Here is a 16,230-nt window from a genome sequence, read left to right as displayed (position 1 = left end):
GGTCACTCACTCCAGACACTTTTCGTCTGGATAATCTTATGACTCCTCAGTCTCAGCCGCCCCCCACCTCCCACCAAAAGCCTTTCCTGCTGGGGGTGGCCCCTTCTCTGCCATCTTCTGTGCTTCCCATTACAGCACCAATCACCCAGTACTAAAGTCAAGTGGTTAGGGGTTGCCTAGCTGGCCAGTGGTTAAGACTCCGAGCTTCCATTCAGGTAGCCTGGGTTCGATCCCTGGTCAGGAAACTAAGATCCCACATGCTGTGTGACAAAAAAAAGAAAAAAGTTAAGTGGTTAAACATGAGTTAAAGTGAGCAAAGAGAACAGACTTGTGGTTGTCAAGGGGGAGTGATGTGGAGAGGGCTGGACTGGGCAGATGCAAACTGTTATATATAGGATGGATAAACAGCAAGATCCTACTTTGGGCTTCCTTGATAGCTCAGATGGTAAAGAATCCACCTGCAATGCAAGAGACCTGGGTTCAATCCCTGGGTTGCAAAGATCCTTTGGAGAAGGAATGGCTACCGACTCCAGTATTCTTGGGGCTTCCTTGGTGGCTCAGATGGTAAAGACGTCATCTGCAATGCAGGAGACTCGGGTTCAATCCCTGGAGATCCCTTGGAGAAGGGAATGGCTACCCACTCCAGTATTCTCGCCTGGAGAATCCCATGGACAGAGGAACCTATCACAGTCCATGGGGTCACAAAGAGTCAAACACGACAGTATTTCCAAACACTTAAGGAAACACAACGAGGAAATTCACCATGTGATCCTGGATGGAACTCCAGAGAGAAAACATTGCTGTAAAGGACATGATGGGCACAGTTGATGAAACTGGAATCTGGACCATGGATTAGATAACAGCATTATGTCAGGGTCAAAATTCCTCAAGTTGCTATCTGTGCTGCAGTTACATAAGAGAATGTCCTTGTTCTTAGTAAAAGCACTAATCAAGTCTGCAACAGAATCAAGTCTGCAACATATCCTGAAGTGGTTCAGAAAAAAAAATTTGCATGATTATCTTTTTTTTTTTCCTCTGTGTGTATTTTATACACTGTGTGGATCACAACAAACTGAAAAATTCTTAAAGAGATGGGAATACCAGACCACCTCACCTGTCTCCTGAGAAAATTATATGCAGGTCAAGAAGCAACTGTTAGAACTGGACATGGAACAACAGACTGGTTTGAAATTGGGAAAGGAGTATATCGAGGCTGTATATTGTCACCCTGCTTATTTAACTTATATGCAGAGAACATCATGCGAAATGCTGGGAGGTATGAAGCACAAGCTGGAATCAAGATTGCTGGGAGAAATATCAATAAGCTCAGATGTGCAAATGACACCACCTTTACAGCAGAAAGCGAAGAGGAACTAAAGAGCTTCTTGATAAAAGTGAAAGAGGAGAGTGAAAAAGCTGGTTTAAAACTCAACATTCAAAAAACAATGAACATGGCGTCTGGTCCCATCACTTCATGGCAAATAGATCGGGAAACAATGGAAACAGTGACAGACTTTGTTTTCTTGGACTCCAAAATCACTGCAGATGGTGACTACAGGAATGAAATTAAAAGACGCTTGCTCCTTGGAAGAAAAGCTATGATCAACCTAGACAGCATATTAAAAAGCAGAGACATTACTTTGCTGACAAAGGTTTGTTTAGTCAAAGCTATGGTTTTCCAGTAGTCATGTATGGATGTAAGAGTTGGACCATAAAGAAAGCTGAGCACTGAAGAATTGATGCTTTTGAACTGTGGTGTTAAAGAAAGTTCTTGAGAGTCTCTTGGACTGCAAGGAGATCAAACCAGTCAATCCAAAAGGAAATCAGTCCTGAGTATTCACTGGAAGGACTGATGCTGAAGCTGAAGCTCCAATACTTTGGCCACCTGATGCAAAGAACTGACTCATTTGAAAAGACCCTGATTCGGGGAAAGATTAAAGGCAAGAGGAGAAGGGGACGACAGAGGGTGAGATGGTTGGATGGCATCACCGACTCGATGGAATGAGTTTGAGCAAGCTCTGGAAGATGGTGAAGGACAGGGAAGCCTGGCATGCTGCAGTCCATGGGGTCGCAAAGAGTCAGACACAACTGAGTGACTGAACAGAACTGATTTGCTGCTGCTGCTCAGTGGCTTCAGTTTATTTATTTTGTTATTTTTGGCTGCGCTGGTTCTTTGTTGCTCCATGTGGGCTTTTCCTAGGTGTGGCGAGCGAGAGCTTCTCATTCTCTCCAGGGTGCACAGGCTTAGTAGTTGTGGCACAAGGGTCAGTTGCCTCATGGTATGTGGAATCTTCCCAGACCAGGGATCAGACCACTGTCTCTTGCATTGCAAGGCAGAATCTTAACCACTGGGCCACCAAGGAAGCCTTGAAATTACCTTTTTAAAAAGATCTTCATGGTGCATGCTCAGTGGTGTCCGACTCTTTGTGATCCCATGGACTATAGCCCACCAGACTCCTCTGTCTGTGAGATTCTCTAGGCAAGAATACTGAAGTGGATAGCCATTCCCTTCTCCAGGTAGATTCTTTACCATTTGAATGAGGGAAGCCTCAGCCAGAACAAAACAAGTGCCAAAGAAACAGTTCATCATGGTGATAAATTATTGCTGGAACAAAGGCATATTCTACAGAGCAGTTTTTAGGATATAGTCCAGGGTCAGTTCCAAGCCCCTGGAGAAACTCTTTTGTAGCTTGTTTACTGCAGGTGTCTCTAAGAGCCTTGGGTGTATTCTGTGCCCTCTGAAACACAGCACAGAGATAGAAGCCCCTGAGAAGTGGATTAGGAAACAGCCATCAGGTTGAGAAAGTAATTGATCATTTTTCTCAGTTCAAGAAGCCACGGAGGTGGGCTTCCCTTGCGGTTCAGTGGTACGGAATCCACCTGCTAATGCAGGGGACCCGGGTTCCATCCCTGGTCCGGGAAGATCCCACATGCTGAGGAGCAACTAAGCCCGTGTGCCACAACTACTGCAACCCGTGTTCCCCAACAAGAGAAACCACTGCAATGAGAAGCCTGCGCACTGCAACTGAAAAAGGCCCATGAAGACCCAGCACAGTCAAAAGTTAAACAAATAAATATATCTTTGACAAAAGAAGAAACCAGAGAGAAGAGCCCATTCTGGGAGACCAGTGACCCTCACTCAGAAAGAGGCTGAGGCCTGGCAGCTGAACCAGCTGGCTGCCTGGACAGATGGTGGCTGTCTAGATCTACTCCTTGCCAAGGTTTTGTTCCCCGCCCTTCCCATCTGCCTGTCACAGCTGCCGGGATCTGCCATCCTGGTCTGGATCAGCCAAGTGTATGAGTGGTGACCTGCACGTCAGCCCTGGGGCGGGGAGTTTCGGATTCCAGAGCCCCGCTGAGTCAACTCTGTTCTTGCCTGTGCTCTGTCTGAGCCAATGTGCCCTGGGTTTTTCCTGGCAGGCAGGTTTTCTATGCCAGCCTCAATTTTCGTACAAGTTATAGGGAAGTTGGTGGGGCTGGAGGGGGGGAGGACTTCAATAAAAGTTTGCTAAATAAGTGCTAAGCCTAGAGAAGGAAATGGTAACCCACTCCAGTATTTTTGCCGAGAAATCCCATGGACAGAGGAACCTGGCAGGCTGCGGTCCATGGCTTCCCAATGAATGCAGAGAGGGAGACTGACCATGAAAGAACATTCTTCCACACAGCCCCTCTTCCCTTCTGAGTTTCCTGCTTCAGTGCAGGCAAATACTCAAGACTGTGAAGACCCTGAGGGTGAGTGGGCAGTGGGGAGACAGGCCCCAGCTGGAGACTGAACAAGACAGATCTGGGCCCTGCCACCAGGGCACTAAGTTGCGAGGAGTGGGATGAGGGATGTTTAAGAATCAGGCAAAGGGACTTTCTTGGTGATCCAGTGGCTGCGACTCCCAGCTCGCAAGGCAGAGGACCCAGGTTTGATCCCTAGTCAGGGAACTAAAGACCCTGCATGCCTCAACTAAGACCCAGCACACCCAAATTTTAAAAAGAAAAAGAAAATCCCTCTAACACATCTGCGATGATGAAGCCTAAGCAGGAAGGAGAGCTGGAGCCTGGGAGATGCTCTCCCGGAGGAGGGGATGTTTGCGTGCTTCCGGGCTTCCTGCCTGGTCCTGCTGGACTCAACATACCAGAACCCTCTTCTCTAGCTCTTGACTTGGAGAGTGGGGGTCAGGAATGCTGCCGGGCATGCCGTTCCTGCCGGCGCCGTTTCCCCACTGAACCTGGCTGGGGTGGGGGCTCGGAATTCCGGTGCCTGGAAGGAGACCGCGGGGAGAGGAAGTCACGTCTGCCATGGTCAGTAGAGAAGGCACGACGGAAAACGCACATCAGGGCCTGGTGAGAGAAGCCAGACTTTTGCACCTCCCACGGCGCCCCAGACCCGGCATAACTACCCTGCTTCCAGCGTACTGAACCCCAACCCCGGCCCCCACTCCCTGCCCCCGGAACTTCACGCGCCCCGCCTTCCAGGCTCCTCCTTCCTCGCGCGCGCAGCGCTTATAACAGAGGGCGTCACACGGAGACACCGAGCCGAGGGCAGGGTGCTGTCATTCATCTTTCCTCCGGCTTCTGCACCGAAGCGAGTCCTCCGCCAGGGCCCTCGGGTTTCCAGCCCTCGCACCTCGACTCCAGAGTCTCTCTGGCTCCCCCTCACTCCTGCCTCCCCGAATCTCCGTGTTCCGAAGCCTGGACCACCAGGAAGGATGCGCTGTGCGCCGACAGCCGGAGCAGCCCTGATGCTGTGCGCCGCTACCGCCGGGCTGCTGAGCGCTCAGGGCCGCCCGGAGCCTCCCGAGACGCCGCGCTTTGCCTCCTGGGACGAGGTGAACGTGCTGGCGCACGGCCTCTTGCAGCTCGGCCACGGGCTCCGCGAACACGTGGAGCGCACCCGTGGGCAGCTGGGCGAGCTGGAACGGCGTCTGGGCGCGTGTGGAGCCGCCTGCAAGGATCCTGAGGGGTCTGCCGCGCCTCCGCGCGCCCAGGCCAATCTGGTCACTCCCGGCGGCGGCGACGCCTCCCCGGAAACCCTCCACAGCTTGAAGGTACATATACGCTACTGCCCTGGAAGTGAGTGAACAAGAAGGGGCGCATCCCGAATACCCTGGTCTTTCCCTTTTGCCTGCATGCTCAGTCGCTCCGTGATATCCGGCTCTTTTGCGACCCCATGGACTGTAACGAGCTTCCCTGGTGGCTCAGACGGTAAAGAACCCGCCTCAATGCAGGAGACCCTGGGTTCGACCTCTGGGTTGGGAAGATACCTTGGAGCAGGGCATGACAACCCTCTCCGTTATTCTTGCCTGGAGAATCCCCATGGTCAGAGAAGCCTGGCAGGCTACAGTCCATGGGGTCGCAAAGAGTCGGACACAAGTGAGCGACTGTGCACAGCACAGGACTGTAGCCCTCCGGGCTCCTCTGTCCCTGGGATTCTCCAGGCAAGAACACTGGAGTGGGCTGCCCGCTTCTCCTGCATCTCCTGCATGGACAGGCGAATTCTTTACCACTGAGCCACCAGGGAAGCCTGGGCTCTTCTGCCCCGGCCTCAAAGGATGGAGAGTTGGAAGCGGGACCAGCGGATGAATGGAGAAGGTGGTGACAGAAGCCCGGATCCTCACCAGACTTTTACACTCTTCCCAGACTCAGCTGGAGGCTCAGAACAGCAGGATCCAGCAACTCTTCCAGAAGGTGGCCCAGCAGCAGCGGCACTTGGAGAAACAGCACCTGCGAATCCAGAATCTACAGAGCCAGGTGCCAGTGCTTGCTCCAGACGGGGAGGGAGGTTCAAGGTGGACCCTGTGGGTCTGGCTGTGGAGCCAGGCAGGTTGAGCAGCCTGAACCAGCCAGACCTGACATCCTCCTCCCGGTCCTGTCCCAGATGGATCACCTGGCCCCCAGGCACCTGGGCCACGAGGTGGCCAAGCCCTCCAGGAGGAAGAGGCTGCCCAAGATGGCCCAGCTTGCTGGCCCAGCTCACAATATCAGCCGCCTGCACAGTGAGTGTCCAACCTTTTGCTGGTCTCTAGCAAACTCCCCCTACCCCCACCCTCACTGCCCGACTTACCATTCTTTCCCCTCTCCTTGTCGGGTCCACCTTACTGAGAAAGAGAGAGGCTCTGGCTGTGCATCCTCGTGGGAGGACAGGTCTCTGGTGAAGGGGTGACGAGGATATCCCCCTCTTCAGCCCTTACCCTTCCTCTCTGGGCTCCCCTCAAACCCTTCTTCCCAGAAAGTCAGTGGGATTTTCCCAAAGCCTTGAGAGCCACTAACTGGAGCAGGGGGTTGGGAAAGTGGGTCCAAGAGGGGGTTGAGCTGCAAGGGTGTGGGGAAAGGGCTGGTATGGCTCAGGGACACCTTCCTGGGGGTTGGACCCTTGCAGGAGGGCGGGATGGTGGACAAAAGAGTGCCAGTTTGGGAGACTGGAGCCCTCCTTGGGTTAAAAGAGAATGGCTGCTGGGGAGGGGAATGTTCTGATGTTTGGGGACACCAAGTGGTTTTTTTTTTTTTTTTTTTTTCTGCATCACTTGGCATGTGGGATCCTAGTTCCCTGACCAGGGATTGAACTCACGCCCCATGCACTGGAAGCGCAGAGTCTTAACCACAGGACGGCCAGGGAAGTCTGGCCTGTCATTTTAGAGTGTGGATCTGGGAAGGGAGACTAAGGCAGGGAACCCCCATCTCCCCGGCCATTCACACCACTCACTCTTGCATCTCTTAACAAGTCTGGGGCCCTTGATCCACGCACCTTGCCTGGCTCTCACCCCTCTGTTGACCTGGAAGTCACTGATCGCCCCTTCTCACCCTGCCCCGACTCCTACAAGTTCCAGATCCTGTATTGTGTGTGCCCCAGAGCACCCCGGATCTCCAAACCAGCATTTCTGTAGGTGTCTGACCCTGGCTCCCAGCTCCCCAGTGTCTCTGTCCCACCCTAAGTTCACGGCTCCAGACTTGGCTGGCTCCCCCGGGGTCCTCCTACCCCATCCCCCCACTGGCATCTGCAGCAGTCTACAGCCAACTGGGTGAAAGTTCGAATCCTCCTCTTCACACCCGCCCTCGGGCTGGTTGCTGGCTTCCAGCCTTCTGGTCTTGAGGGCTCTCCCACCTCTGGTCCCGCCACCTCCCCCACCGGGAAGGGGAAGGGTCTGCTACACCCTCCCAAATGGTAGCCCTGCCGTGAGAGGCTTCTGGGAGGGGCCGGCAGGCAAAGGTCCCACCTCAGGAATGTGTTGGGGGAGGGGGGTCATGTGTAGGTTGGGGGACTCCAGGCTCAGCGCCGCCAAGCCGGAGAAAGGTCAGAGCTGAGGAGACAAACAGCTGGTGCTAATGGAAGCCACATTGGTGGTTTGGCCGGCTGCCTGTTGCGATTGGAGAGAGGAAAGTAGGCGAAAGGGGAGCTGCCTGAGGGGCCGGGAAATGTCACCAGTCACTCTGGGTCCGCCCCCACCCCCACAGCGCAACACGTTCACCCCACAACCTGAGCCTTCCCTTCCCCCTTCAACCTTTCCCCTACTTTTCCTGCTGGGGTGGGGGCCAGGGACTTCCCCAGTCTGCAGACATGCCCAAGCCATCCCTCAGTCCCTCCCTCCTTCACTCTTCAATCCTTCCTTCTCCCTCTCAGATGCCCATGACCCCGGGTGGGGCTTCTGTGGTGCCCCCCAAACCCTATCCAGGCCTGATGCTCACCCGTGGCTGGAGGAAGCAGAGCCCCTTCCTGTTTCTCTCTGTTCTCGCCCCACCCCCACTCTGGTCCAGCTCCTTCAATCATTCTTTCATGGCATCTTTATTAAACATCTGCTGTGGGCTGGCATCAGCCAGTGCCAGATGGTGGGCAGAGAGCCATTCCTCATCCCTGACTTCAGGGACCTCATACAGTATGGGAAGTTGTGGAGAGATCACAGATGGCCCCAGTGTTGGGGAGTAGGAAGTCCTCAGTGGCCCTTAGCCTGGTCTCGGGCTACTGATAGCCAAAATCTTGGCCTTCTCTGCCCACTGAAGCCAAAGAAAAAAAAAACGGAGACAGAGTTTGGAGGAAATAGAAAGATGGCTTTAATTCTCAGCCAGCAAAAAGGGAAACACAGTAGGCTCATGCCTCAAGAACTGTGCCCCCCCTCCCCAACTCCCATGACGAGTCTCAGGCCTTATAGAAGGCAAAGGCTCACAGTCAGGGGTCGGTGATGAGGAACAAAGGTGATCGGATCTTGATTTCTTCCTCTTGCCTTGTTTGTAAGACAGTCATAGACTGGTGTTGGTAACTCAGTAATTGAGTCTGGCTGTTCGGTGGCTCTGTGATCTTCCCAATGTGTAACTACAAGGGGAAGGGTGTTGTAAGGGTAAACCCCAGAAAGGCCGAAGAGCAAGCTTCATTACAGACATGCAGAGTTAGGAGCAGTTAAAGTAAGAAAAAGGAAACAACTAGGAATGTTCAGGCCTGATCACTGTTCTCTTTATCTTCTTTGTTCTCAGGAAAGGGAAAGAAAAAAACTCATTCCTCTTTTTTCCCTATTTATTGCAACAGGATGTGGGAGGAGAGGGGAGGGATGGGTGTCAGAGACACCATCTTTTCCAGAAGCTGGGACTTTTAATATGAGGCAGAGAACTGCATGAGGGAAGAGGTCCTAGGCAGAATACTAGCATGTTCAAAGGCCCTGTGGCCAGAGCATGTGTGCTACCAGGAAGGCTATGTGGCCAGAGGATGGGCATTCAGGGTGGGAGGAGGAGGAGTGGGTCTGGCTGGTCCTGGGGAGTCATGGACAACTTTAGGCAAGTGGAAGGGGGCATGGTGAGCTGAGGAGTGCCCCCTCCTGCCCCTGTCACCCGCTGCCTAGCCCCCAGACATGCCTATTTCCTGAGACTCCCCTAGGATGGCTCTCCGTTTCAATGCCCCCCATCTTTTTTCTGTCCTTCAGGACTGCCCAGGGACTGCCAGGAGCTGTTTGAAGATGGAGAGAGGGAAAGTGGATTGTTCCAGATCCAGCCCCAGGGATCCCCGCCTTTCCTGGTTAACTGCAAGATGACCTCAGGTAGGGCCCCCAGGTACCCCGAATATCACGGGCCTGGTTGTCTTTCCGTCAAGCGCAGCCACTTCTTATTCCCCACTTCCTCCTTCTCTGCTGGGTCCTGGGACAAAGATCTAGGCAGAACCCCCAGCTTACTGGCCAGCTCACCTTCTTTCTTTGCCAGTCTTCCTCCCATCCTGCTGGGGTGTGTGAGAGGAACCGCTCCCCCTGGGTTTAGAGGTGCTTTGGGATTTAGGGAGCCAAACAGGGGAGGCCGGATCTCTCGTAAGAAGAATCCTCCGGATGACCTCACACTTTTCTGGGCAGACGGAGGCTGGACTGTAATTCAGAGGCGTCAGGATGGTTCCGTGGACTTTAACCAGCCCTGGGAAGCCTACAAAGATGGCTTCGGAGACCCCCAAGGTAGGTGTTTCCTGCAGGCCAGAGGCACAGCAGGGAGGAGGGGGCTACAGGTCTCTGGGTCCTCTTCATGGATTGGCCTCTCCCATGGCAGGTGAGTTCTGGCTGGGCCTGGAGAAGGTGCATCGCATCCTCGGGGACCGTGGCAGCCGCCTGGCTGTGCAGCTGCAGGACTGGGAGGGCAATGCCGAGTCCTTGCAGTTCCCCATCCACCTGGGGGGTGAAGACACTGCCTACAGCCTGCAGCTCACACCACTGGTGGCCAGCAAACTGGGCGCCACCACCTTCTCGCCCCGTGGCCTCTCCCTGCCCTTCTCCACTTGGGACCAGGACCATGACCTCCGTGGAGACAAGAACTGTGCCAGGAGCCTCTCTGGTGAGCAAGCCCTGTCCCTCCCCATCTTGCCCTTCTCCACACAGCTTTTCTGCATCCCTGCCCCGCCTTCAACCCCATCTGTTTCCATGCCACTGTTCTTTTTTTTTGGCTGTGCCGGGTCTTCTTAGTTGAGGCATGTGGGATCTAGTTCCCTGACCAGAAATCAAACCCTTGCCCCCTGCATTGGGAGTGCAGAGTCTTAACCACTGGACCGCCAGGGAAGTCCTTATTTCTGTGTCCCCCTTCTCCTTACTTGCTGTGGATCCTTAAGCAACTGACAACACCCACCCCCTTCATTTTCCCCATCTTTAAAATGGGTATAGAGACTTCCCTCGTGGTCCAATGGTTGGGGATCTGAACTTCCACTGTAGGGGACATGGGTTCAATCCTAGGTTAGGGAACTAGGATCCTGCATGTTAAGGCCAGAAAAAAAGAAGGGGTATAACCACCTTGCCCACACCACATGATTGCTATGAAAATATTAATACAATGAGATGACTTTGCCACAAGCTAGCCACCAAGACAAACTGAAGGCAGAGCCCATGACCTATGAAATGAAACAGATGAAACTGCCTTGTGGTGGGTCACAGAAGGATGGTTGTTTGTTGTTTAGTCACTGAGTCATGTCCAACTCTTTGTGACCCCGAGGACTGTAGCCTGCCAGGCTCCTCTGTCCATGGGATTTCCCAGGCAGGAATACTGGAGTGGGTTGCCATTTCCTTCTTGGGAAGAAGGATGGAATAGTGATTAATTTCACGTGGTTCAATGTGATACAAACTAGTGAAACACAGGACAGTCATAGAAAGGCTTTAATAAGTGTTCACCATGTGGCAAGTGTGGACAAGTAACTCGCCAGGGTCACAGATGTAAAAGCTGCGGTTACCAGGATGGGGTGGGGAGGTGCCCTGAGCCCCGGAGGTGCCTTTGTCACACGCTGGGGTTCCTCAGAACACAGTCTGACAACCACTGCCAAAGTTCTCTCATCTAAAGCGGGTGATAGCCAACACCCAACCCCCTCCCCACCTCGGCCCCATTGGAGACCCAAGGACCCACGGGCTTGACCGTGCCCCGTTCTCTGGCCTCGGCAGGTGGCTGGTGGTTCGGCACCTGTGGTCACTCCAACCTGAACGGCCAGTATTTCCATTCCATTCCACGGCAGCGGCAGCAGCGTAAGAAGGGCATCTTCTGGAAGACCTGGAGGGGCCGCTACTACCCACTGCAGGCCACCACCATCCTGGTTCAGCCCACAGCGGCCCAAGCGGCCTCCTAGCCTCCTCTCTGGGGCCTGGTCTCAGGCCCCCAGAGGACAGTGACTCTTGTCCACATGTGGCCACTCCCTGCCTGGGCAGGGGCTCCAGGCGAGGGCTGTCTGGAGCCTCAAGGACAGAGAAGATGCCCATGACTGGAGAGGTCCCCTTGATGAGTAGGGGAGGCTGCAGGAAATGCCCTCTGAGGAGAACAGGCCTGTAGGGCTGCAGGGCACAGACCCCGAAAACGTGGGACAGAGGGGCATTGAAGCCCACTCCTCACCCGCCCAAGGAGCAGGGGATGCAGAGGGGACCACGCGGGGGTGGGGCAGCCAGGCCGGCCCTCAATGGCCAGTGGATTCAGTCACACTGACTGCCTGGAGGACCAGGGCTTCCCGTAGGCCTAGGCACCCTCACCGAATTGTGGTGCCTGGGTGCTGTGAGTCAGCTGGCGCCAATGGCGTCTGGGTGGAGCCCACAGAATTCTCGGAATAAAAGCAACTTCAAAACATTTCGTTCTTTTATGTCCTTTGGTTTGTTTTTCAAAGTGGACAGTTTTCAGAGTCTGCATAAACAGGCTCACAGGGTGGAGGGTGAACACTCAGGGCTCTTGAGGACAATGCTAGTTATCCCCACCATCTCCAACATCTGCTTTCAACTTCCTTCACTTATGGTTTCATCACAGAGATCTCATGTTCATTTTCAGAGGTACAAAGCAAAACCCTCATTTGTTCCTTCTGGAAGCAGGTAATAGGAAAAGTTAGATGCTCTTCCTGATCATACTTAAGCACATGAATCTTGATAACCTTTTAGTGTCTGGCCACATGAGAGAAATAGGGATGTGAGCTGCATATTTAATGTTATTTTTTTTTAGTGGTCACATTTTTTAAAAAGCAAAATAAAGAAAAAGGAAATAAAAACAGCTAAAGTTTAAAAAGAAACAAAAGTAGGGGGCTCCCCTGGTGGTCCAGCGGTTAAGACTCTGAGCTTCCACTGCAGGGGTTACAGGTTTGATCCATGGTCTGGAAATAAGATCCTACATGCCTTGTGGCATGGACAAAAAAAAAAAAAATATATATATATATATATATAAAAGAAAGAAAGTATAAAAATTTATTTAGGAGTGTACTTGATTGAACCTGATATATCCAAAATATTTAAACATGTGGTCAATATAAAAGTTACTGAGATACTTGATGTGGCTTCTTGTACTGAGTCTTCTGAATCCAGTATAGATTTCACATTTACGGCACATTTCCATTTGGATCGACCATATTTAAGGGCTCAGCAGCCACAGTGGCCAGTGGCCACCATCTTGCACAGCCCAGCTCTAATGCGTTGCTTTTTTTTTTTTTTTTTTGCCTTGCCTTGCAACTTTTAGGATTTTAGTTCTCCTACCAGTGATTGAAGCCACGACCTCGGCAGTGAGAGCTCAGAGTTCTAACCACTGAACTGCCAGGGAATTCCCTCTACTCTGTTACATTAACGCAGAGTTTTGTGTAAACTCTTCCCACTTTTGGCTATGTCTGCAAAAGTTTTCCTTTAAATTAGCTTTAAAATATATACATATAGGGGGGTGAAGAGGGGTGAATAAAAAGAAAAAATATATATATGTGTGTGTGTGTATGTAGTATATGTATACATGTATATATATGGGCTTCACAGGTGGCACTAGGGGTAAAGAACACGCCTGCCAGTGCAGGAGACATGAGACACAGGTTCTTCGATCCCTGGGTCGGGAAGATCCCCTGGAAGAGAGCATGGCAACCCACTCCAGTGGGTTGCCTGGAGAAACCCCATGGACAGAGGAGCCTGGCGGGCTACAGTCCATGCAGTCACAAAAGAGGCAGACGTGACCGAAGTGACTTAGCGCGCGCGCACGCACACACACACACAAATTCAACTAATATTTTTAAGCACCTACTAAAGGTCAAGCCCTGTCCCAAGTGTTTGGGACACTCTAGTCAACAGAAAGATCCCCGCCTGGGGACTTCCCTGGCAGTCCAGTGGCTAAGACTCCACGCTCCCAATGCAGGGGACACAGGTTCCACCCCGGTCAGGGAGCTAGATCTCACATGTCGAAACAAAAGACCCCATGTGCCACAGCAAAGATCAGAGATCCTCATCGCCACAACTATGACCTGCCTCGGCCAAATGAATTAAATAAATTTTTTAAATAAATAAATTTGTAAAAGATTTGTCTCAGCACCATGCGTGTATTCCCATTACAGATAAGGGTCCAGAGACACTGTTATAATTGATGGTCCAAACGGAGATACTGTCGAGAGTGAAAGGGGGGTGTGTTGTTAATAATTAAGCCAGATGACACACTCCCAGGCGTACAGGGACTTGCTGACCCAGTTTTTAAAAAAGTAGAGGCGTATCTCTACAGCATGTGGAAAACCCATAGCACCTGCTATAAACAGGTTAGGAAAACTAAACTCGGTGAAAAAACAATGCCAGTTAGAGGGACTTCCCTGACTGTCCAGCAGTTAGGAGTCTGTGCTTTCACTGCTGAGGGTGTGGATTAAATTTCTGGTTTCGGGGAACTAAGATCCCGCAACCTTCATGGATCGGCCAAAATTAAATAAATAGACTCTGAGCTCTCAGTGTTCTGGGCTCGGGTTCAATCCCTGCTCTGGGAACTAGATCCCACATGTCACTACTAAAGATGCCACAATGAAGACTGAAGATCACTCCTGGCGCAACTAAGACCTGGCACAACCAAATAAATAAAAATAAATATTTTTAAATTTCTGAAAAATATGTTTCTCTATATAATTGAATATATATTATATATACATGAATCACTCTACTATACACCTGAAATTAACACAACATTGTAAATCAACTATACTTCAATAAAGAATTAACTTAACTGAAAAAAAAAGGTACGACTTTCTCAGTATGTGTGTGCACGTGTTAAACTGCTTCAGTTCGCGTCTGACTCTCTGCGACCCCGTGGACTGTAGCCCACTAGGCTCTTCTGTCCATGGGATCCATTCACCAGGCAAGAGACTGGCATTTCGACCTCCAGGGTATCCCCGACCTACGAACCAAACCCGGGGATCAAGCCTATGTCTCTTGCATCTCCTGCATGGGCAGGCAGGTTCCTTACCACTAGTGCCACCTGGGAAGCCCCATATACACACTGCTGCTGCTGCTGCTGAGTCGCTTCAGTCATGTCCGACTCTGTGCGACCCCACAGACGGCAGCCCATCAGACTCCTCTGTCCCTGGGATTCTCCAGGCAAGAACACTGGAGTGGGTTGCCATTTCCTGCTCCAATATACACAGGAGTACATCAAGGCTGTATATTGTCACCCTGCTTATTTAACTTATATGCAGAGTACATCATGAGGAACACTGGGCTGGAAGAAGCACAAGCTGGAATCAAGATTGCAGGGAGAAATATCAATAACCTCAGATATGCAGATGACATCACCCTTATGGCAGAAAGTGAAGAGGAACTAAAAAGCCTCCTGATCAAAGTGAAAGAGGAGAGTGAAAAAGTTGGCTTAAAGCTCAACATTCAGAAAACTAAGATCATGGCATCCGGTCCCATTACTTCATGGGAAATAGATGGGGAAACAGTGGAAAAAGTGTCAGACTTTATTTTTTGGGGCTCCAAAATCACTGCAGATGGTGACTGCAGCCATGAAATGAAAAGACGCTTACTCCTTGGAAGGAAAGTTATGACCAACCTAGTAGCATATTCAAAAGCAGAGACATTACTTTGCCAACAAAGGTCCATCTAGTCAAAGCTATGGTTTTTCCAGTGGTCATGTATGGATGTGAGAGTTGGACTGTGAAGAAGGCTGAGCGCCGAAGAATTGATGCTTTTGAACTGTGGTGTTGGAGAAGACTCTTGAGAGTCCCTTGGACTGCAAGGAGATCCAACCAGTCCATTCTAAAGATCAGTCCTGGGTGTTCTTTGGAAGGAATGATGCTGAAGCTGAAACTCCAAGACTTTGGCCACCTCATGCGAAGAGTTGACTCATTGGAAAAGACTCTGATGCTGGGAAGGATTGGGGGCAGGAGGAGAAGGGGACGACAGAGGATGAGATGGCTGGATGGCATCACTGACTCGATGGACATGAGTTTGAGTGAACTCCAGGAGTTGGTGATGGACAGGTAGGCCTGGTGTGCTGCAATTCATGGGGTTGCAAAGAGTCAGACACGACTGAGCAACTGAACTGAACTGAAACATAAAATAGGTAACCAACAAGGGCCTATTGTACACTGCTGCTGCTGCTAAGTCGCTTCAGTCATGTCCGACTCTGTGCGACCCCATAGACGGCAGCCCACCAGGCTCCCTCATCCCTGGGATTCTCCAGGCAAGAATACTGGAGTGGGTTGCCATTTCCTTCTCCAATGCGTGAAAGTGAAAAGTGAAAGTGAAGTCGCTCAGTCGTGTCCGACTCTTCGAGACCCCATGGACTGCAGCCTACCAGGCTCCTCCATCCATGGGATTTTCCAGGCAAGAGTACTGGAGTGGGGTGCCATTGCCTTCTCCGTATTGTACACTACAGGAACTATATTCAATATTTTGCAATAGCCTATAATGGAAAATAATCTGAGATATATATTTATATGAATATATATTCATATATATTTACATGAATCACTTTGCTATATACCTGAAAGTAACAGAACATTGTAAATCAAGTGAAAGTGAAAGTGTTAGTCGGTTCAATCATGTCTGACTCTGCAACACCATGAACTGTAGCCCATCAGTCTCCTCTGTCCATGGGGATTTCCCAGGCAAGAGTACTGGAGTGGATTGCCATTTCCTTCTCCAGGGGATCTTCTCGACCCAGGGATCAAACCCAGGTCTCCAGCACTGCAGGTGGATTCTTTACCATCTGAGCCACCAGGGAATCCCATTGTAAATCAACTATACTTCAATTTGAAAAGGAAGGAAGGAAGACTCTGACTCCTATGCAAAGAACAGACTGTGTGAGGTGAGCACAGAGCAGGGAATTTTGGGAGCAGGAAATTACACAGGTCCAGGGAGTGATGACAGGGCTGGGACAGGGGCAGCAGCAGAGGAGAGGGTGCCAAGTGGTCAGAAATTTAGGAGGGAGGAGGGGCAGAGTAAGGCAATTGAGGGAGGTGATGGGAGAGAGGGACAGGGGAATAAAGGATGAGAAAAAGAGAGGAGTCCACAACCTCTGGCTTTGATGATGGGAGTGGGGGGATGG

The 16,230-nt window shown here is 51.3% G+C and overlaps 1 protein-coding gene across 1 annotated transcript; it reads left to right on the top strand.

The window, feature by feature from the left end:
- The first annotated feature begins 3,104 nt into the window (after positions 1-3,104).
- On the top strand, positions 3,105-11,538 carry ANGPTL4 (angiopoietin like 4). The gene is made up of 7 exons (XM_040239528.1): positions 3,105-5,036; positions 5,629-5,739; positions 5,867-5,984; positions 8,895-9,008; positions 9,312-9,407; positions 9,499-9,780; positions 10,869-11,538. Exons 1-7 carry the CDS (start codon positions 4,698-4,700, stop codon positions 11,048-11,050), a joined length of 1,242 nt encoding a protein of 413 aa, XP_040095462.1. The 5' UTR covers positions 3,105-4,697; the 3' UTR covers positions 11,051-11,538.
- The last annotated feature ends 4,692 nt before the right edge of the window (positions 11,539-16,230 follow it).

Source organism: Oryx dammah, unplaced genomic scaffold (genome assembly GCF_014754425.2).
Source record: "Oryx dammah isolate SB20612 unplaced genomic scaffold, SCBI_Odam_1.1 HiC_scaffold_5, whole genome shotgun sequence".
NCBI classification, from domain to species: Eukaryota; Metazoa; Chordata; class Mammalia; order Artiodactyla; family Bovidae; genus Oryx; species Oryx dammah.
Note: the sequence above shows the minus strand (reverse complement) of the source record. Positions and strands in the feature narration are given on the sequence as shown.